The sequence below is a fragment of the Dipodomys merriami genome, unplaced genomic scaffold (genome assembly GCF_024711535.1).
Source record: "Dipodomys merriami isolate MVZ:Mamm:240054 unplaced genomic scaffold, mDipMer1.0.p SCAF_59, whole genome shotgun sequence".
In the NCBI taxonomy this organism is placed as follows: Eukaryota; Metazoa; Chordata; class Mammalia; order Rodentia; family Heteromyidae; genus Dipodomys; species Dipodomys merriami.
Window position 1 is genome coordinate 7,388,264 of NW_027206168.1, and position 22,985 is coordinate 7,411,248.

The 22,985-nt window shown below is 42.8% G+C and overlaps 1 protein-coding gene across 1 annotated transcript in view; it reads left to right on the forward strand.

The window, feature by feature from the left end:
• Trpv1 (transient receptor potential cation channel subfamily V member 1) overlaps window positions 1-22,985 on the forward strand; it is a 68,738-nt gene extending 45,753 nt beyond the window's left edge. Inside the window, exons 11-16 of the mRNA XM_070001774.1 lie at window positions 3,719-3,884; window positions 4,213-4,279; window positions 13,380-13,705; window positions 14,367-14,494; window positions 15,470-15,585; window positions 21,949-22,985. Of these exons, the coding sequence (XP_069857875.1) occupies window positions 3,719-3,884; window positions 4,213-4,279; window positions 13,380-13,705; window positions 14,367-14,494; window positions 15,470-15,585; window positions 21,949-22,121 (976 nt within the window). The 3' untranslated portion in view covers window positions 22,122-22,985. The remainder of the gene's footprint in view (window positions 1-3,718; window positions 3,885-4,212; window positions 4,280-13,379; window positions 13,706-14,366; window positions 14,495-15,469; window positions 15,586-21,948) is intronic.

Genomic DNA, 22,985 nt, shown 5'->3' on the forward strand with positions numbered 1-22,985 from the left:
TGAACCGTGATCCTCAGATCCAGCCTCCTGAGTAGCTAGGATTACAGGCATGAGCCACTGGCGCCCAGCTGTGTTTTGGTTTCAGGTGGGTTTCTTTTTATCCAGATAACTGTTCTCTCTCTGTTCCTTCTCTTTTTCCTCCTTTTCCTTTTCCTCCTCTTCTTCCTCCTTTCCCCCTTCTTGCTATGAACTTGTGTAGTCCATACTGTAATCCTCCTGCTGACTCACCTTCCAACTGTTGGAGTTTACAGGCATATGCCATTGAACCTGGATTTTTGGACACCAGGCTCAATGTCCAGGAGTCCCAAGTTATATCCTACCAAACAAAAAGACATAGTAAAAGGCAGAGAAAGGAGATTTATTCCACGGCAGCCATGGGAGCCTTTTAGTACATCCTCAGTTATCTTCTGAGGTACAGCCATTGACTTCAGGTTAAATAGGAAGAATCAGGGACAGGGGATGAGAAAAGTATGCATATACACTACCTAGGAGATCAAAGGCATCTCCAAGAAGAGAAGGGGAAATGCCTGAACACATGAGAGTCCCAAATCACAGGATGTGTGGCTGTCTTTGAATCAAAAGCAATTATAGGGAAGTTACTATTATCATGTTATCTCTGGAATGGAACAGAAACAAGTTGCTCGGCAGGTGATCTCCTGGGTTTTCTGTCACTTTCTTTAAGATGATAAGAAAGCGTTAGTTTGCCTTTCACACAAAATGCTTATTAGTTAGTATGGTCTTTCCTGGCATTCAAGGTGGTTTGTTTCTGAGTAGGCTGTTTTTGGAACCTTTTTTTTGGTCCAAGAGTGATATTCAAAGTCTTGATCTGAAGCTTTCACTTGGTGGCTGACTCTCTACCCCCCTTAGCCAGGCCTCCAACCTTATTTTTCTTTCATTTTTGCATAGTTTTTCTTTTCTCCAAGTTATTTCCTATAGTTTAATTGTTTTTTTGCTTTTATGTTAGCAGCTGTCATCATAATCTGGAAATTCTTGATATATGTTTGTGATAAAGAGTGCAGCACTGAGCTAGGCACCCAGGAGGCTGAGAGCTGAGGATCATTGTTCAAAGCCAGCTGAGCAAGAAAGTCAATGAGATGCTTATCCCCGATTAAACTAACCAAAAAGCAAGAAGTGGAGCTGTGGCTTAAGCAGTAGAACACCAACCTTGAGCAGAAATGCTAAGGGTCAGTGATTGGGCTCTGAGTTGAAGCCTCAGTACAGGCACAAAAAGAAAAAAAAAAACCATGGTACACTGGTTGCAAGCTCTTTATGTGTGGACTGGCATTATCAATTTAGGCTTTACTATAGACAGATTTGGATAAACCAAACTTTATAAAGAAAATTCTTTTTCCTCTCAAGCTTTTATCCTGGAAGGAAGTCATCCACCTCCCAGCTTTCTATCACTTATGTTATATAATGTACACAATAGCTATTTCTGTTTCTGGTACCATATCTCTGTGTGTGTGTGTGTGTGTGTGTGTGTGTGTGTGTGTGTGTGTGTGTGTGTGTGTGTGTGTGTGTGTGTGTGTGTGTGTGTGTGTGTGTGTGTGTGTGTGTGTGTGTGTGACTTTGAACTTAAGACCAAGGCTGGTGCTCTACCATTTGATCCACATCTCAACTTCCTTTTAAAAAATTGTTATTATAAAGGTGATGTATTGTGGGTTGCTATTTCATAAGTCAGGTAATGAGTACATTTCTTTTTGGACAATGTCACCCTCAAATATTCTTCTTTTTGCTCATGATTCGGAGATTAGAGTCTCAGAAACTTTTCTGCCTGGGCTAGTTTCAAACTTTGATCCTAAAATCTTAGGAACTAGGATTACAGGCATGAGCCCCTTCTCAATGTTTTTAATGATGCTGATAAATCTGGATCAAAGGCCTTTTTCTTCAGAGATGAAGCTTCCAGTATTCCTTTTTAGGCCCTTCTTCACTCTCCTTCTAATTAGGGGAAGCCTTTGAAGTTACTTTATTGTCAGGGTTGTTTCTCAGTTTTCCCCCAATGCTGTGTTTGGATTTGGCATTCTGGAGTCTGCTAATTCACTTTTCATTTATTTATTGTGTTTCAACTCCCAAATCCATTGTGGGGATCCCATTTGTCACCAGAGATAGCTTTTTGCCTATTGCAACTGGTTTAATTAACTTTCTGGCCCAGGTTCTGAAGCTGCTGAGGATTCAAGTTGGTGAACCAGTTTATTGATACAATCTTTACAGTTTCCCAGATTCATATCAGAACAGTGGTCACTTTTGCTGAACCTTTTATACAAATTAGGAGTAAGATTGCCAATGTGGTCTGTAGGATGAATGTAGCCAGGAAGACTCTTTGAAGGAGACCATGATGAACCAAGACAAGGAGGGAGTCACTGAACAGTTCTGTCATAGGCCCTCTAGATGCCCTCCACCTTGTTCACTGGGCTAGGGAGTTGAAGGACATTTTCCTTGGCTTTGTTCCTGAAACTAAGGATGTGTCCACCACTATCTGTAGTTTTTTTTTTTTTTTTTTGTCAATCATGGGGCTTGAACTCTGGGCCTGGGTGCTGTCCCTGAGCTCTTCAACTCAAGGCAAATGCTCTATTGCTTGAGCCACAGTGGTTTTATTGGAGATAAGAGTCTCATGGACTTTCCTGCCCAGGCTGGCTTTGAACAGTGATCCTCAGATCTCAGCCTCCTGAGTAGCTAGGATTACAGGGTGAGCCACCAGCACCCTGCTTGTCTGTAGGTTTTTGAAAGAACATTGCTGTTCCCCTTACAGGCCTAGGCTTCCTAGGTCATCTATTATCCTGCCAGTCTCTTGTTCCTGGGGACCAAGTAGGAAGGTTGTTGGGTGTTAAAGCAATGTTCCTCAACCATTTTCCGTTATTATCTTTTTGGATATTTTTTCTTACTTAAACTTCCATGAAATTTTAGTGGCTCAGTGATATTATGTATCCATTTATGTACAGATAGTTCCCAACTTAAGACTGTTTAACCTAGGATTTTACTTCATGCTGGCATGTAATTAGTAGGTACTGGGTAGATTTGTGTATCTTCCTGGGATAGCAGGATGTTGCATAATCCTCTTTTTGGTGTGTATGCCAGTCCTGGGTTTTGAACTCAGGGCATGGGAGTACTCCTTGAGCTTCTTTGCTCAAAGCTAGTACTACAACTTGAGCCATAGCTCCACTTCTGTTTTTTTTGTGTGTGTGATTAACTGGAGATAAAAGTCTAATGGACTTTCCTACCTGGGTTGACTTCAAACCAAAATCCTCAGATTGCAACCTCTTGAGTAGCTAGGATTATAGGTGTGAGCCACCAATGCATGGCTTGCAGGGTCTTCTTTGTGGGGTTGTGCAGAGAGCTGTATGATCATGAGGGCACAACCTACATACACTCTGATGCTCTGTGTTGCTAAGCTCTAATGTTTAGTAACCTAAGTGGATCCAATGCTTTTTCAGCTATAATGGGCTTTCATAAGGAACATCAGTGCTATTTTTATATCTGGGCTTTATAGAGAATAAGATCTTATTTCCTACCCTTAACCAAATTTTACCTATTAGGAGAGTAATATTGCTCCTGATGAGAACTCATGGGCTATAGGAAGCAGTACAGCTCATGCAGTATAGCAGTATAGCACCTACACGGGCCTTAGTCTTCAGGCCCACATGTGTAGCCTTGGGTTTTTGTTTGAGGGAACCAGGCCTTCTAAGCACCCATGAACTGAGCTTCCTGTCTCTCTACTCAGCTTTGTGCAGTCACTGTTCATGCTGGCATCTGTGGTGCTGTACTTCTGTCACCACAAGGAGTACGTGGCCTCCATGGTATTCTCCCTGGCCATGGGCTGGACCAACATGCTCTACTATACACGAGGCTTCCAGCAGATGGGCATCTATGCTGTCATGATTGAGAAGGTGGTTTTTATAGTCTCTTTTACCCCAGGGGTATAGAGCATGGCCCCTCACATTACCCAGCCTGTCTCAATCATCTTGGGAGGTGTTGATTTAGCTCTCAACCCATTTCCCAAGAATCATGTAATCAGGCTTTGAGGTGTGGGGGCTTATCTGAACTTTGACCCTCTGAACCCTAAGAGCCCATCTCCCAACCAGAACAAAGCCCATGGGAGGTATGCGTGAGCGGTAACCCAGCACTCCTGCATGTTCATGGGTTGTTTGCCTGCCATCTTGCTTTGCTTTTTCTAGGGCCCAGATTTGTCTCTAATAAGCTTACTCTCTCTTGTAGATGATCCTGAGAGACCTGTGTCGCTTCATGTTTGTCTATCTTGTTTTCTTGTTTGGGTTTTCCACAGGTAAGGGGATTGGTCAGGCCTAGTGGGAGGGTTGGGCTCCTGACTTCCTAAGGCTTCTGCCTGGGAGGGGGGAAAGAAACGTGTGTGTGTGTGGGGGGGGGGGACAAGACAGTATTATGTCTGCAGGTGACAGAGTGAATGGATAGAGGATACACTAAAACCAGCCTGAGAACTTGGAAATGTGATTCATAAAAAAGTTGTCAGTAATTTTTGATATAGGTAATATTGATTGTCTGTAGCATAGCTGTACTGTGACTCAGTTTCCTCCTAGCTTTATTTTAACATAAGATTTAAAGGAGAGTTTTATGAAGAATAACAATAACTTTATTATACTGCTTACTTAGATTCCCTAGATTTACAAATCACTCTCTCTCTCTCTCTCTCTCTCTCTCTCTCTCTCTCACACACACACACACACACCCCTTAGTGAAAATTGGTTTTTGGAGCCCATAGAACTTTCCTTTCTGCCTGCCTGCCTGTCTTCTTGTCTTCCTTTCTGCCTGCCTTCTTCTCTCCCTTCCTCCTTTCTTCCCTCTTTCCCTCCCTTGGATTTTCTCTTTTTCTTTTTGCTTCATGGACTATTACTTTTAAATGATTGAATCTTCTTCTTCTTTTTTTTTAATTTTTGCCAGTCTTGGGGCTTGAACTCTGAGCCTGGGCGCTGTCTCTGAGCTTTTCAGTTCAAGGCTAGCACTCTACCACTTGAGCCACAGCACCACTTCTGGTTTTCTGGTGGTTTATTGGAGATAAGAGTCTCTTGGGCTTTCCTGCCTGGGCTGGATTTGAATCATGATCCTCAGATCTCTGCCTCCTGAGTAGCCAGGATTACAGGCTTTAGCCACTGGCACTCAGCAAGTAAATCCTTTTTACCAACCTTTACTCTGATGCTCAGATTGTCTGAGGTTGGTCCTTGAGAGCCCTTCAAGAAGACTTCTGTGCCTTTTATTTGACATATGCACATCATGTTTGAAGCACGTGGCTCTGTTCTGATTCTCGTCTCAGTTCTGCAGTTACATGGGTTCTGTGGGAGAGTGGGAAAGCTCATCCAGGAGGGCCCTGGTAGAGATGGCTCTGGCATCTGTACCTGAAATCCCTGCATATTAGTAGCCAAAGGAAGGGATAAGGCCAAGGGGGTTCATGATACTGATATGCATAACTATGTTGTACAGCTGCTAAAGAACAGGGTGGTATGTGGGAAGAGGCTACTCTGCTTGACATCTAGAGTTCTAGAGTAGACAGAACCCCCAAGAAACACAGGTACACAGAGGGTAGCTTGCCGCGGACCGGGTTCTGTCGGGACGACGGAGGATACCTAGGGGAGGAACCTGGAATAGGACGGGGAGATGGCAAACAGACAACTCACACACATTAGGAGTGGATGCTGAGTGCTGAGTGCGATTTAATGCAGAGGATAACAAACTTTTATAGCAAAAGTCTCCATAAGAAAGGGCAAAAGGTTACATAATCTTGCTGCAGGGCTTCATTCTTGGGTGGTCACCAGCTGGTCGCCTGATAAGCACTTGTTTCCAGCTTTACCTCTATTTTTAAGAAATACAATGGGTTTCGATGATTGTCACCAATTAACCACTACTTTTTTCTATAGAGGCCTTAACTGTCCCATTAAGATCTTTCCTGTTCCTTCTTTAATAGTAAGGTCAGGGAGGCCTAGATCTATACTTTTTTCTATAGAGGCCTTAACTGTCCCATTAAGATCTTTCCTGTTCCTTCTTTAATAGTAAGCACCAAGGAGACTTAGATTTAGCAAGTCTCTTAGTAAATGAGGAAGTTCTTTCTCCTAAGTAGTTATCTCAGCAATTGCCATACATTCTTTCTGTTCTAGCCGTGCCTACAACTTTTTGTAAATTTCTTACAATTCCTTCTGGAGTGACTTTGTGAAACCCCCAATACTTTTATATTTACTTATAACTTGTCTACTAGCCTCCATAAGAGGGGTTTCAGGGTAGCACTTAACTCTGGTGAGTTAGTCATATTTTTAAGACACTCATCAGATATTGGAGTCGTCAACACTCTTAAGAAAGAGCTTTGAATAAGGGAACGTTGACAATGAGTAAGTACAATGAGCAGTAGAAACAGTAAAAGATTAATAGGCACTCTTATGAGGAAAAGATAGGCAGAAACACATCTTTTCCAGGGGTTTTGCCAGCCTTTTCCCAGGAGTAGGCCTCTTAGAAGCCCTATTCTCTAAGGTAGACTTCGGTGAAGTCCCAAAACTTGGAGATAGGTTTCTGTAAAGCCCCATTCTCTGAGGTAGACTTCGGTGAAGTCCCAAAACTCAGAGATGGGTCTCGAGGCCCCTATCATGGTCTGATAGATGGTTTCCCATGCTAAGCAGACTCTACTGGGGTCGGCGTGGCATTTGCCCCTTTTTTTTTTTTTTTTTTTTTTTTTTAATTTTCACCAGTCCTGACTCCGTGTATCAATTTTATACCAGCTGTCCTTGTAAGCTCCAATTTTAAGACATACTCATACCATTTGCGACATACTTAAACTTTCTGAGGTTTGTCTTAAAGACAATCCTTACTTTTCAAATTTCCCCAATTCTCTTTCCAAGGCTTTCTTTACTTCCTTCTTTCTTTACAATTCCTTTCCCAAGGCTTTCTTTACCACCCTCTTTCTTTACAATCTCTTGTCCATCTTTGTGGCTGTAGTTTAAAACTGCCCAATTTTCCTTTGGCTTGCGGAACCTTTATCTTAGAACAGCCTTAAGGCACCACCATGATGCAGAAGCTTGCTAGATTTTAAGGCTAAGAGTATTACCTCTATTGATAACACACTCAGGTTATTACCATATCAGAGTCAAACTAGGCTGTGACCCTAGAGTGGATTTCCAGTCACTATGCACTGAAGTGCCTAAGACAAGCAAGCCAGTGATATCCTTGTCCCCAATATCCACTGTGGGAAGAGAGAGGATTTCTGGATATCACCCAAAAGAATGTCCCACAAGATCTTAGATTTAGCAGCTTTCAACCAGGAAGCAGATTCAGGTGATGGAATCAAGCAGGAGTATCTCTGGTTGACTGTCAGGCCGTCGTTGAACTTTACCCATTAAGGTGTACAGCAGTAGCAGCAGCAGCAGCAGCAACCACAACAGCCGGGTCTCTCAGTGGCTCCAAGGGACTGTCACACCTCATGCTGGGCTGTAAATTCCTACACAGACTGGTTAAGGATGCAAGTAATACATAGGCTTGGCAGGCCATGACTCCGTTGGTTTCTAAGAACATTTAGACAATAGCCCAGGACAATTTACCAAAATAACTTTTTTACTAACCAGATTTTTTTTTTTTTTTTTATAAATAGACACAGAAGGCTTAGTCTTGTAACCATCTCTGACAAATGCAGTCTCCACACTTGCACACCTACAGCTGTTAACACTATTCTTTATGCCTTTTTCTAAAAAAAATTATTTTATCTATTTTGCCTCATTTTTTCAAAACTGACTCTGGACCCTTGATCTTAAAATGGGGGTAGAAGGGCGAAGGTCAATCTTCTGTAACTTCTTCAAGCTGACTTTAGGGGCGTTGATCTTACCTAGCCAGGAGCCTATAACCTTAGCCTATTTTACAAAGAGGCCATCAGGGTTAGATGTCATTAAGAACAATATTTAACTTTTGACAACTGCACAGACCTTTTCTCCGGCTACAGTAGTGTAGCTTGTATAGCACTCTAGTTTGCAAAAAGCATCTTTTTAGATGGCTTAGGAATGTGATCTCTAATGATCCCAAATAATGCCTAAGACAGATATCAATAGAAACACTCTCTCAGGTTTACAAACTTTTTCCTGGGCAGATGAATTTCATGTTACTGGTGTCAGCTCAATATTACTGCCAATTAGAGCTTTTGGCACATAAAGGGGTTAAGATTTAAACTACCCCCCCATATTTTATAACATTAGCTTTTTTACTATCACAGAGGACTGGCAAGTTCCTGTCCCTTACAAGGTAGTCATGAACATTAGGCATGCTTATAAACTCTTCCCATGACCTCCCGGCTCTGACCGGTTTTGAAGGGCCATGCACAAATGACTCTAGGATCTGACATTTCTGCCATCCAAGCAGTGGCTTACTGCCTCTGGATGCTCCACCATTGTTTTTGTCCCAGGAGTGTCTTCTCTACACTGGATAAATGCCTCATTGGCATTTTCCTTAGCTGGTTGCTGGACTTGAACTCGGGGCCTGAGCACTGTCCCTCAGCTCTACAGCTCAAGGCTAGCACTCTGCCACTTTGAGTCCCAGACTCGGGGCTTGAATGCTGTCCCCTAACTCTTCAGTCCAGGGCTAGTACTCTGCCACTGTGAGTCTCCAGCTTGGGGCTTGAGTACTGTCCCCTGACTCTTCAGTCCAGGGCTAGTACTCTGCTGGCTGAATAGAGGTGACAGCCTCTCAGGGACGTTTTTCTGCCCGGGCTGGCTTTGAACCAGTTTGCAGATCACTGAGTCTTATAAAAGGCCATTTTACTCCAATTAAAAGCAACAAGGTGGTCAACATAGAAGTAGCTTTTAAGCATGCACTTACCTGACACTTATTAAGAGTCAAAGTTACATCTGACAAACTGTAAGAATCCTCTGTGCTTTGCTTTGGGCTTGCTGGAAACTTAAAAAACCTATAAGAGCAAACTAGAATAGCAATCATTTTGATAATCCTATTTTTTTTTTTTTTTTGCACATTGAGGCCAATGTCAAGAATGATTTTACATTTAAACTATATATCCAAAAATCCATTCCCTATTTTTTTAAACCTCTTATTAATCACCTTTAATATTTTATACTTTAGTTTTCATTTGCATTTTGAAAAGATCCCTTGAAATCTTGAGGCCAAGTGTCACTCATTGCCTCTTGGCTGCTTGTTTTAAAACAGACACACATTAAGATTTTTAAACTCAAATGACAATTTTCCTTAATGCAAGAATTACAGTCACCTTTACTATACCACAAAGCTAGATTTAACATCTTTATAACTTTTAAAAACATCCTAATTGTAGAACATAATTGAAAGTAAGCCACATTATACAAATAACTTTTTACCCTCTTTTTAAGGCCTTCCTAATTTTAATGTTAACACATCCAAGGGAAAGTTTAGCAATACTAATCAGATTATCACATCATTCATTTTAACCATCATGTTTTCAGTGTCTATCTGCAGGGAAAAGAGACAGAACAACGATGGGCCACTTGGCCCCTCCTATGGAATGGCCACACACTCTATCTGACTCTTTAGGGTTAGATGAACTGCGTTTGTGCCAGCTTGCCTCACCATGGGTGGACTCCTCCCAGGGCCTGTCCCACTGCATGACCAGCTGAACTGCACTTCTGCTTGTTCACCCTTCACCCCTAAAGATAGGTCTTCTGTTGGTTTCTAAGTTTTTCCCTGTCTCTTCTCTTGGTTCTCAAATGAAATACAGTTTTAGATAGACAGAACAGGTAACATCTTTGACAGTGTTAAACTAACCTTTACATTTAAATTTCTAATATTTATCCCCAAATTTTAGCCAAGGGAATTAGACCCCAAACAGCCAATGCATTTTTGTTAAGCCAGATAACTTGATTACAGTATAAACAGTCTTATGCATTTTAAAATATTAGTTTTTAAAATACCAGATTTTCTAATTTGCAAGTTAAAGAACCTTTTAAAAAGCCATTTAAAACAATGTGAAGATTTTTTAAAATTTTTTGGTAATGTCCAAACCTCATAACCTTTTGAATTTTAAATTTAAACTCACCCAATTGTTACAGCATGCTGACAATTTTTTATCTTTGAACATGTTCACAAACACACACAAAACACACAGATCTTAAAGCGCGCAAAAATAAAAATCAGTTGTACGTACATTATTTAAAGTTTTTAAACAAAAATTTAAGACAGTAGTTCTTTTAAAATAGGTACCTTTGCTGGGCTTAATTTTCCCAGAGCTTGCTTATCTAGCAAGGCAATTCACTAATTAGTCTTTTGAATCTCTGTGCTGTTCTCATTCAGCAAACTGAATCCAGAGTCTGCTGAGTGAGCCTGTCACACTCACCCAAATCTTCCCTACCTCAGAAAACATAAAACGAACACACACACTAAACAAGACAAACAAGTGGCCACAAAGACAAAATTAGGTCTCAGTGAATGGGGTGACATCTCACCACTTACCAGGGGACTAGAACCCCCTCTACTTATTCTAGAGAATTTTTCTTTTTAGATTCTTCTGAGATTTTCAATTATACTGAAATTATACCCCCTCTCTTTTACCTCTTTGAAATGATTGAGCAGGAGGTTGAGAGGAGTAAGCTTGCTTTGTCCTTGCCCCATCTCTGGGACAAGGAGTGTCCAAATTAATAAAACTGAGATAAGAAAGAAAAAGAAGTTAAAATTACACACACATACACACACACCACATACGGGGGTTGGTAATGTATGTGCACTTGGTCACGCTTTCTCTGGGGAGGTGGGCAATCTGGTCCGGGCACTCCTGTAATTCTAAAAGGGTGGAAGGGGCAATTAAGTGGGAAATGCGCACTCTTCCTCTGGGTCTAGGGGATCAGTAAGCCCCTCATCCACCAGCCCCAGGGCTGCGTGCCTAAGATTCAAATTAGAGTTAATAGAAGACATATACGCACACTCAAGACAGACAGCAAGCGCGTCAGACTGCTGGTCAGACAGTCTGTCCAGAAGGGCTTCCAACCAGAGAGAATCGGCCAATCGGGGGGACTCGAACCCCCTCTACCCGATCTCGAGGACAGCCCCACCCAGGGGTCCAGGGGACGTCTCCCACTGGCCCCGCTGGCAGTCTTATAGCGCGTCCGCCAAGACTCTCCGCCAGCCCCAAGACCACACCTGCAGGCAGGCTTTCACCATTCCTGAAATATGAAAATTGTATCAAATGATCTAACTGTTTCTTATTCTCTTGGGGAGGGGCTGGTTGCCCCTCTGTCCGTTTTTTGTTTCCTCTCAAAGGAGGAGTTCCCTCTTTATGGAACTTAGATTTACATTCACTTTTTCAGTGGTTTCCTTTTTCCATTTTTTTTTTTTTTCCTCTCAAAGGAGGAGTTCCGTCTTTATGGAACTTAGATTTACATTCACTTTTTCAATGGTTCCCTTTTTCCGTTTTTTGTTTCCTCTCAAAGGAGGAGTTCCGTCTTTATGGAACTTAGAATTACATTCACTTTTTCAATGGTTTCCTTTTTCCTGCGGGAACCAAGGATTAGTTTGTTCTCCCACTGCTGCTGTGGAGTATATGTTTTAAAATAGAGACAAACTATCCTTATTCTTAGAAGATGAACTCCCCATGATTTACTCGTTATCTTTCTCAGTCACAACTGAGGGGCCTGCAGCACCCCAACGAGCTTCTGACTACTATTCCAGGTGAAAGGAAAAGAGAAAGAGAGAGAGATAGATGCTTACCTCCCAAGGTTCCTTGACTGAAGAAACTGCTTCTTGCCCCGCTCTGAGCCCCACGTTGGGCGCCACCTGCCGCGGACCGGGTTCTGTCGGGACGACGGAGGATACCTAGGGGAGGAACCTGGAATAGGACGGGGAGATGGCAAACAGACAACTCACACACATTAGGAGTGGATGCTGAGTGCTGAGTGCTGAGTGCGATTTAATGCAGAGGATAACAAACTTTTATAGCAAAAGTCTCCATAAGAAAGGGCAAAAGGTTACATAATCTTGCTGCAGGGCTTCATTCTTGGGTGGTCACCAGCTGGTCGCCTGATAAGCACTTGTTTCCAGCTTTACCTCTATTTTTAAGAAATACAATGGGTTTCGATGATTGTCACCAATTAACCACTACTTTTTTCTATAGAGGCCTTAACTGTCCCATTAAGATCTTTCCTGTTCCTTCTTTAATAGTAAGGTCAGGGAGGCCTAGATCTATACTTTTTTCTATAGAGGCCTTAACTGTCCCATTAAGATCTTTCCTGTTCCTTCTTTAATAGTAAGCACCAAGGAGACTTAGATTTAGCAAGTCTCTTAGTAAATGAGGAAGTTCTTTCTCCTAAGTAGTTATCTCAGCAATTGCCATACATTCTTTCTGTTCTAGCCGTGCCTACAACTTTTTGTAAATTTCTTACAATTCCTTCTGGAGTGACTTTGTGAAACCCCCAATACTTTTATATTTACTTATAACTTGTCTACTAGCCTCCATAAGAGGGGTTTCAGGGTAGCACTTAACTCTGGTGAGTTAGTCATATTTTTAAGACACTCATCAGATATTGGAGTCGTCAACACTCTTAAGAAAGAGCTTTGAATAAGGGAACGTTGACAATGAGTAAGTACAATGAGCAGTAGAAACAGTAAAAGATTAATAGGCACTCTTATGAGGAAAAGATAGGCAGAAACACATCTTTTCCAGGGGTTTTGCCAGCCTTTTCCCAGGAGTAGGCCTCTTAGAAGCCCTATTCTCTAAGGTAGACTTCGGTGAAGTCCCAAAACTTGGAGATAGGTTTCTGTAAAGCCCCATTCTCTGAGGTAGACTTCGGTGAAGTCCCAAAACTCAGAGATGGGTCTCGAGGCCCCTATCATGGTCTGATAGATGGTTTCCCATGCTAAGCAGACTCTACTGGGGTCGGCGTGGCAGTAGCTGACAAATGGGATAAAGCTAGGGCTGATGTGTAAAATTAAGCAGGTTGTACATTGTACAAAGGTGACTATATTCACACCGTATTAACAGATTTATTATTATTTTTTATTTTTGTTGGCCATGGGGCCTGAACTCTGGACCTGGGCACTGTCCCTTAGCTCTTCAGCTCAAGGCTAGCACTCTACCACTTGAGCCACAGAGCCACCTCCAGCCTTTTCTGTTTATGTGGTGCTGAGGAATCGAACCCAGGGCCTCATCCATGCAAGCACTCTACCACTGAGCCACCTTCCCAGCCCTAACAGATTTATTTTAACATTTTTCTAGCATATGAACATAAAGTCTTATTATGATAAAGCAATATATTATGGAAAATTTCTGATAGTTGCACGCAAGGGTGCTCCATGTCTGAGCAGGTTTTTTGCTATCAACCCATCCTGGGTAGCAAGGCAGGAGAGTGGTGTTAGGGGCCCTGGAGTCTTGGCTTCCATCCAGCTGTACCTCTCCCTTCCATGGCCTGTAGCGGTGGTGACATTGATTGAGGATGGGAAGAATGACTCTGTGCTGGCTGAACCCACATTGCAAAGCAGGCGGGGTCCAGGCTGTAAGGTACAACCACCTGACAACTACAACAGCCTGTACTTCACGTGTCTGGAGCTGTTCAAGTTCACCATTGGCATGGGTGACCTGGAGTTCACTGAAAACTATGACTTCAAGGCTGTCTTCATCATCCTGTTACTAGCATATGTGATTCTCACCTACATCCTCCTGCTCAACATGCTCATTGCCCTCATGGGAGAGACTGTCAACAAAATTGCACAGGAGAGCAAGAACATCTGGAAGCTTCAGGTGGGACAGCTGGTAGGGGACACAGCCCAGAGGGCTACCTGTACTGCTGCCTCACACAGCTGGGCACAGCTAGACCTAGGACTAGCATCCATAGAAGTCATGTGTGGCTGAGATTGGGCAGTTCTGGAGTGAAGGACATGTGGAGTGTCCATCACAGATAAATTTGGTGCAGGGTGGCAATTGATACTAGTTGCATGGGGCAAAGGATGCTGAGAGCTCCCTTTCTGAACCATGCAGTCTACATATACCTCCTGTTATTAAGCTTCTCTCATTTAATCCCCCCTCACTTTGATAGGGATGGTTAGGTGTCCCAGGGAACACAGCTGCAAGAGGCAAAGCTAGGATTCAGACTCACTTGGAGTCCTTCCTTTTACCTACTCCCTGTATGGTGACCTGTGAGCTCCTTAGGGGAGGGTCTGGGGTCACTTATGGAACTGTCCCAGCCAGGCTCAGCAGGCACCAGGCAGATCTGAGCTGGATGAGTTGAGCTCCTTCTTAGAGCACAAACCTGCCTGTCTGTGGAAACAAGCCCAGGAGAGGGGATCCTGGAAGGTCAGGTCTGAGGTATCAGAAGCTAGGAGATACCTTGAGAGGCTGATCCTGGCTAGTGGCTTCTGTCCCTCTGACCCTTGGCTGCTCAGCCCTTTGTGTCTTCCTGCAGAGAGCTATCACTATCCTGGACACAGAAAAGAGCTTCCTGAAGTGCATGAGGAAGGCCTTCCGCTCTGGCAAGCTGCTGCAGGTGGGGTTTACTCCGGATGGCAAGGACGACTACAGGTGGTGTTTTAGGTAAGACCTAGGTAGGAATCAATGCTTGAGAACCTGGGGGGTGCAGTTATGGGCATGAAGGAACATGCTTGGAGTCAGCTGTGGGTATAGAGGGCCTCTTAGGGCCTGTCAGGAGAATAGGAGACTTTTTGTTTGTTTCTTTTTGGTGTAGTCCTGGGGCTAGAACTCAGAGCCTGGGTGCTGTCCCTGGTTTTTGCTTAAGGCTACAGCTCTGCCACTTGAACCACAGCTCCACTTTTGGTGGTTAATTGGAGATAGGAGTCTTACAGACTTTCTTGCCTGGGCTGGCTTCAAACTGCTGTCCTTAAATCTAAGCCTCCTGAGTAACTAGGATTACAGGTGTGAGCCACCAACACTTAGCTATTTTAATTTAAAAAATCAATTTCCTAGCATTCTATTCTATTGTATTCTTTCATTTTTGTGCTAGTAGTGGTGCTGAACTCAGGACCTGGGTTCATTCCCTGAGCCTTTTCCACTCCAGACTTATACTTTAGCATTTGAGTCATAACTCCACTTCTGGCTTTTTTGGGCGGGGGGAGTGGGTGGGTAGCTAATTGGAGAACAGGGTCTCATAGGCTTTCCTGCCTGTGTTAGCTTTGAATCATGATCCTCAGATCTCAGCCTCCTGTGTAGGTAGGGTTACAGGCCTGAGCTACTGGTACCCCATAAAAATATGAAACTCTTTAGGCAGCTGTAGCTTTGAGAGCCCCTTAGGGCTTAGCTCTGGGCAAAGAAAACCACTGTAGATTCTAGCACATGGTCAAATGTTCAATGATGGAAAGTTTTAAGTGTCTGATGGGTCAGGACTAGAAATTTACAATTAAAGTGTCTCATGATGAAACTGGGGAGAGAAAGTGTCCCCAAAGTAGGCTCCTGTCTCTTGGTAGCTGTTTCCATGCTGATGTATTGGGAGTAGTATCGGGAAGCTGGGCCAGCCTGGGAAGCCAGCTCCCTGACTTCACCTGTCACCTGCAGGGTGGATGAGGTGAACTGGACCACCTGGAACACCACTGTGGGCATCATCAATGAGGACCCAGGCAACTGTGAGGGCGTCAAACGCACCCTGAGCTTCTCCTTGAGGTCAGGCAGAGGTGAGGCATGAGGGCCAGTGCTGGGCATGGAGGGGCCTCCTTGGCCAGTGGCATGGCGTTGGGCAGGTGGGTCCCCATACCCCGTGAAGGCCTGGGTTCTGAGGTAGCTTCAGATGCCTGCCACATATCCCTAGCTATGGTACTCTAGAATGTCCTTAAACATGACACACTGAGGGCTCCTGGGGTTTCTACAAGCCAGTTGTGCCCACATCCCTGGCCCTGGCATTGCCTCAGGGCTCCTGAGAGAGAAGCTTAGGCCACATCCCTGCTTTTGAGGGCTACCCCACGTATGCAATCAGTTATGTGGGGCTATGAGGACATAAGAGTTGTATGGGAACACTTCTTTTAAATGGCACAAGTGGACAGGTGGAAAGGATGGAAGGGGAGAAAAGGGTACATCTGAAGCAGAAAACTTTGGGGAAAATTACAACCAGAATGTTGCCTAATAGTTAATGATCAACCTTTCACAGTAAGCATTAAATGAAAGGTATGATGAGGATGGCAAGTGTAGTACATTTGGAGGCATAATTATAACCTGAACTATTGGAATTTTTTTAATGGTGTGTGTGTGTGTGTGTGTGTGTGTGTGTGTGTGTGTGTGTGTGTGTGTGTGTGTGTGTGTGTGTGTGTGTGTGTGTGTGTGTACTGGTCCTGGAGCTTGAACTCAGGGCCTGGGAGCTGTCCCTAAGCATTTTTCCTCAGGGTTAGCATTCTACCACTTGAGCCAAAACTCCACATCTAGCCTTTTGGTGGTTAATTGGAGATGAGAGTCTCATAGACTGTCCTGCCCAGGCTGGCTTGGAACCCTGATCCTCAGATTTCAGCCTCTTGAGCATGTAGGATTATTGATGTGAGCCACCTGTTCCCAGCTTGTTTTTTGTTTTTGCTTTTGTTTTTAAAATATGGGCTAGGATATAACTTGGTAGTAGATAGTTTGTCTAGCAAGATTGCTTGTAGTGGTCCTAGGCTTGATTCCTACTACAAAATCAAAATACTATTATCATCCACAGATACACTAAATATACATAAAATTTTACTGGATTAATTATATTAACATTGTTCAATCATAATCACTATCTATCTCTAGAAATTTTTTTGTCATCTCGAACAGAAATTTTATCATCACTAATCATTAAGTTCCCCTTTCTTCTTTTCCCCAGATACTAGTAACTTGTGTTCCATTCTCTCATGTGAATTTTCCCACTTGTAAGTTATATAGAGGAATCCAATAATATTTGTTCTTTTATGCTGGTGGGATAATGTTATATTACATGCATTATAACAAATTTAATTAATCCATTTACCTGTTGATTGGTATTTGGATTGGTTCTGCTATTTTGGCTATTGTAAATTATTATAATGAGCATTGGTGTATATGATTCTCATCTGAGATTTGGGGTATGCACTGAGGAGTGGAATTGCTGGATTATATGGTAATTCTGTTTAACATTTTGAGGAATAGCCAAAATGTTTTCCAAAGTAGCTTCATTCCTTTATATTTTCACTAGTAATGCTTCAATGTCCTGATTTCTTCTCATTCTTCTCAACAATTGCCATGTTTTTCTTTTTCTTTTAAGTGTAATCATCCTAACTTTGAAGTGGTATTTCATTGTAGTTTTGACTTGTATTTTCTTAGTGACAAATGATATTTAACATATTATCTTCTTATTTGCCTTTTGTAAATATTCTTTATTTAAGTTCTTTATGCATTAAAATATTAGCTTTTAATCTATTCTGGATATTAATCATTTATCACATATGTATTTTTTTCCCTTTCAGCAGGCTGATTTAGGGCCTTGCACTTGCCACTTTGGCTAGACATTCAGCCTTTCCTTTTGATTTAGTTATTTTTTTCCTTTTGATTTTAGTTATATTTTTGCCTGGGCTACACTCAGATTGTGATCCTTTTACCTGAGCTTCCAATGCAGTGGCACCAGCTGCACCACTGTACCCAGATGAGAAAGTTCTTTTTTTTTTTGTGCCAGTCTTGGGGCTTGGACTCAGTGCCTGGGTGCTGTCCATAAGCTTGTTTTTGCTCAAGGCTAGTGCTTTACTACTTGAGCCACAGTCCCATTTCCAGCTTTTTGGTAGTCAATGGAGATGAGTCTCATGGACTTCCTGCTCCAGAAGGCTTCGAAGCACAATCTTTAGATCTCAGCCTTCTGAGCAGCCAGCATTACAGGTGTGAGCCACTGGTGCCTGGCTGAGAATATTGTTTACATTTTTATGAAGTCCATAAATTGGACTTTTTTCATTTCTTTCCCTATCTTTTGGTATCACATCCAAGAAATCATTGCCAAATTGAATGGTATGAAAATTTCTTCCTATCTTTTGGAAAGAGGTTTTGTTTTTGTTTTTGTTTTTAATTTTTTAATATATTTTTATTGTGAAAATACTGTACAGAGGGGTTACAATTACATGGGTAAGATAATGAGCACATTTCTTATCAATCATTGTAGCCTCCTGCTTTGTTTCCCCTTCCCATCCCTTCGTATCCTTTCCCCTTCCCTCCCCCCCCCCCCCCGTCCCCCTCCACCAAAGTTGTAAAGTTCGTTTTTCGACATAACGACTTGTACATCTCATTGTTGTAATGGGTCTTCCTGTATCCCTGTTTTAACAATTTGTTTTTTCCCTTCCCCTCCACATATACCAACATCGTATTTAGTGAAAGCAGGGGTTGTACTATGGGGGAGGGGCATACAAGGCAACAAAGACATCATCTTATAAATATGTTAGAAACAATCGCATGAAAGATCTCTCTCTCTCTTTTTTTTTGTCAGTTGTGGGGCTTGAGCTCTAGGCCTGGGAGCTGTCCCTGAACAATTCAGCTCAAGGCTCATGCTCTACCACTTGAGCCATCGTGCCACTTCTAGTTTTCTGGTGCTTTTTTTTTTTTTTTTTTTTTTTTTTTTGTCGGTCGTGGGGCTTGAACTCTGGGCCTGGGCGCTGTCCCTCAGCTCTTCAGCTCAAGGCGAGCACTCTACCACTTGAGCTACAGCGCCACTTCCGGTTTTCTGGTGGTTTATTGGAGATAGGAGTCTCACGGTTTCTCCTGCCCGGGCTGGCTTTGAACCGCGATCCTCAGATCTCAGCCTCCTGAGTAGCTAGGATTACAGGCGTGAGCCACCAGCCCCCGGCTTTGGTGCTTTTTTTTTTTTATTGTGATTAAGTGATTACGTAATTTCCCAAATTTCACAGTATTGTGGAATAATGATGCTCATTTAAAGTCACAAGCTCATTCTAACTTTCCTGGAGCAAATTGTCTATCACGGTCTATAACATATAACGGTGTACACATATACACCATACATGTGATCAGCAGCTTGGGGATATTTAGTAGTGGTTCGACCAGATGAATGGAAGTTCTTTGTTTCTTAAGTCCTGTTAATTTTGTCATATCACCTAACATTTTGGATTTAACATCCACTTATCAGGGAGACCATGTACCGTTTGTCTCTTTGCTCTTGGCTCACCTCGTTCAACATGATTCCTTCTAGCTCCATCCATTTCCCTGCAAATGCCATTATTTTGTCATTTCTAATGGCTGCAAAATATTCTATTGTGTATAGATACCACAATTTTTGGATCCATTCATCTGTGGTGGGCATCTGGGTTGTTTCCATATCCTAGCTATTGTGAACAGTGCTGCAATAAACATGGAAATGCATGTGTCCTTGTATATTGGTTCCTGTTGTTCAGGGTAGATGCCTAGAAGTGGTATGACTGGGTCGTAAGGGAGGTCAATCTTTAGCTTTCTGAGGACCCTCCAGACTGCTTTCCAAAGTGGTTGTATAAGTGTACATTCCCACCAGCAGTGTAATAGGGTTCCTTTTTTTTTTTTTTTAAAGTAGTTTTAGTTCCCTATCATTTAAAAGTTGTTTTCTTGATTTGGTGTTTGGTTACTATAGACCTTCAGGCTGTTTCTAAGGTTACAGATGTGAGTTCTAAAGTTGCTGTTTAGCTTTTTATTTTATTTTATTTTTTTTTTTTGACACTGGAGATTATACTCAGGACCTTGAGCTTGCTAGGCATGTGTTCTACCACTTGATAGATGACCTTGTCCTTAAAAGTGACTGAAGAGCCAGGCAACAGTGGCTCATGTAATCCTAGCTACTTAGGAGGCTGAGATCTGAGGGTCATGGTTCAAAGCCAGCCCAGGCAGGAAAATCCGTGAGATTCTTATCTCCAGTTAGCCACCAGAAAACAGGAAGTGGCACTGTGGCTCAAGTGGTAGAGTACTAGCCTTGAGCTGAAGAGCTGAAGGACAGTGCCCAGGCCCAGAGATCAAACCCCAGGACTGACAAAAAAAAAAAAAGTGACTGAAGAGTAAATCAAGTCTTGCAGAAAGTGCATACTTTTTTAAACCAGTTTTCCTGATGCTATATCTTTCATATTTGATATTGTATCATAAATGGTTCATTTTATATATTTCATAAACTTAAAAATCAACTTTGTATTGGGATGTAACATACATATAAAGCAGAGTTATTTCATTATTTAATTTCACTTTGTTTCATTTCATTTCATTATTTTATTTTAGCGCTAGAGCCTCATTGACCCTGAACAACTGGGTTCAAGTGCTCCTCCTGCTTCAGTTTCTTGAATAATCGAGGCTGCCCCGCATAAGAGACAGTTTTATAAATTTTAGGTAACTACTGCACATGTGTGCATGCCCACGTGTGCGTGTGTGTGTGTGTGTGTGTGTGTGTGTGTGTGTGTGTGTGTGTGTGTGTGCTGGTACTGGGGTTTGAATTCAGGAGCTCTTTCTTAGCTTTTCCATCAAGGCTGTGCTCTACTAGTTGAGCTACACTTCAACTTCTGGCTTTTGCTGGTTAATTAGAGATAAAAGTCTCTAGGATTTGTCTTCCCAGACTGACTTTGAACTGGGATTCTTAAATATCAGCCTCCTGTGCAGCTAGGATTGTAGGTGTGAGCCACTGGTACCAGCTTCAATGTGATATTAATAACAACATTGACCCAGTGTCAGGGATACACACAGCTGTGTTTAACAGAGCAGGCATGGGGGATGGTGAGAGAGTTCCTGATTTCACACTTAAAATTTATTAAGAATTTATTAAGGATTATTCCTTGGTCACAGTAGAAATCCCAGCAAAGCATAGCTAGATAAATTCAGGTAACAAGGACCTCTCCCCATCAATCAGTGTAAATGATAGAAAGAGGTGAAAGAATGTAGGAGGGAAAGGCTGGGGAAGAAAAGTGGTAAATAGAGGAGCTAGAGGAGCATGAGGAGGGAGTCTTGGAGCTATAATGAGTGGTTGGGAACTCGGGCCTCCTTTGAGGGCACTAGAACTAGGACTGAGCCAAATAATCTCTGATGCTGGGTGTCCCTACCACTCAGTCAGCCAGTAGGTAGTATCCAAGTACTCACCCAGCCTGTTGTCTCATGGGTCCTTCTGTCTCTATGCTCAGCATTCTGAGCATAGAGATTTTTTTTGTAGCAATTAGGACTTGGTTCCAGCATGGGGGAGGGAACTGGCCAGCACCTCATTGGCCAGCAGATCATTGATGTGTGTTCTGCTGGACTAGTTACAATCAGAATGCCCACTGCAGATGCCTTTGCAATGTGGTAGGTGTTGGATGCTAGCAGAAGGGCCTGGATCATAACACAAGGATGGGAGATGTGAGTTTAGGCGGGTTTTCCAGACAGATCATATAAAATGTGGCCATCCACAGGAGCTGGCTAACCAAACAAATGAAAGGACAACACCCTATCTTTGCCCTTTGGCTGTCATTTTCTGCGTTGGCCAGATGGTGGCTCTGAGGTGGTTATGGGAGTAACAACTTGGCCATCTTCAGGAGCTCCCTGAGACTTCTGGCTACATTTGAGCTTTCCTTGGCATTGTTCTCAATCTACAAGGCCCTGTTAGACTGTACCCCAAATCCTGGTTCTTTGGCACTCATCACTCTAGAGCTCATCTAGTATGGAGCCACTCATGGGAAGTGTTAGACTGAAGAAACCTGTTTCTCATTTGGGCAGTGATGAAAGAAGCAAGTGAATAGTGTTTCATGAGGTCATAAGCATGCCAGGGTGGGTGAGAGAAGTTAGGGTCTGACCCAAGTGGATGAGGCTCCCCAAGCACCTTCAGGAAGAGGAACGTACATCCTCAGGTCTCTGTTTATCTAGAGATTTTTTTTTGTGAAAATACCATATAGAGGGGTTACAATTACATGGGCAAGATGAGTACATTTCTTATCAAGCATTGTTGCCTCCTCCTTTGTTTCCCCTTCCCATCCCTTCCCTTCTCCCACCTCCCTACCCCCCATCTAGAGATTTGTGAGGTTAATAAGTAAGCCTTGTTTTATTGTATCCAAAGTAGTAATGACAGTTACTTCGCCCTTCAGTTTCAGGAAGAAACTGGAAGAACTTTGCCCTGGTTCCTCTTTTGAGAGATGTGAACACTCGAGAAAGGCACCCTGCACAGCCTGAGGAAGTTCATCTGAAGCATTTTACAGGGTCCCTTAAACCAGAGGATGCTGAGGTCTCCAAGGATTCTATGGCTCCAGGGGAGAAGTGAGGGATGTCATGCAGAGTGCCTCTGAGGCTGGGCCTTTGAGTGCCACACTGCCATTGTGAGCTGCTGAAGGAACACCAGTGCCCTGTGTGCAGCCTGCCAGCCTGCCTGGGCCTGTGCCCGATACTGCATTGACTGTGCTTGAGTCTATGGGAAGATTCCAGCCACCCGTCTCCAGGTGAATATCTTCAAACAAGAAATGACCTGCCTTTCAACTTTTTACTGACTGCAACACATGTTAACGCCTTTTCTTTTCCTTTGGTTTTTATATTACTGGAGTACAAGTATATGAAGCTTATGAAAACACTTCTCAGAACAAAACATTTCCTTTGATGTCAAAACCATCTGTATTTGTATTGTGCCCAATGTCTTACCTGCCTCGAATGGTTTATCATTTGCTCCCAGAGAGGGTGGGGAAGACTGGTCTCACTCCAAGCTCTGGAAGAATCAAGTTTTCCCAAGAGTGATTTTGGTGTGAAATAGGAAAGTCCCCCAGAAATTAGCTCAATTGCTATTTAGATAAAAGTTCAGAACTGTATCTAAGTGATATGGTAAGAATTTTATCAATGAACTTCAATTGGTAGTAACTAGAAATAACCCTATTCCCCTTCAGGACTAAACTATTTCACCCTCATCTAGTTTGTCATCCTTAAAAATAAAAAAAAGTATGTATATATACACACATGTACATTACAGGTGTGAACTTTGTGTGTGTGTGTGTGTGTGTGTGTGTGTGTGTGTGTGTGTGCATGCTCATAGTACCATGTACTTCCAATTACTAGGAACCTCAGGTCACCCTAGTTGTGCCAATGGTGACAGTCTTCCCTTGCCCTGGCCCATATCCAATCTACTCCTGTTTTTATGAAT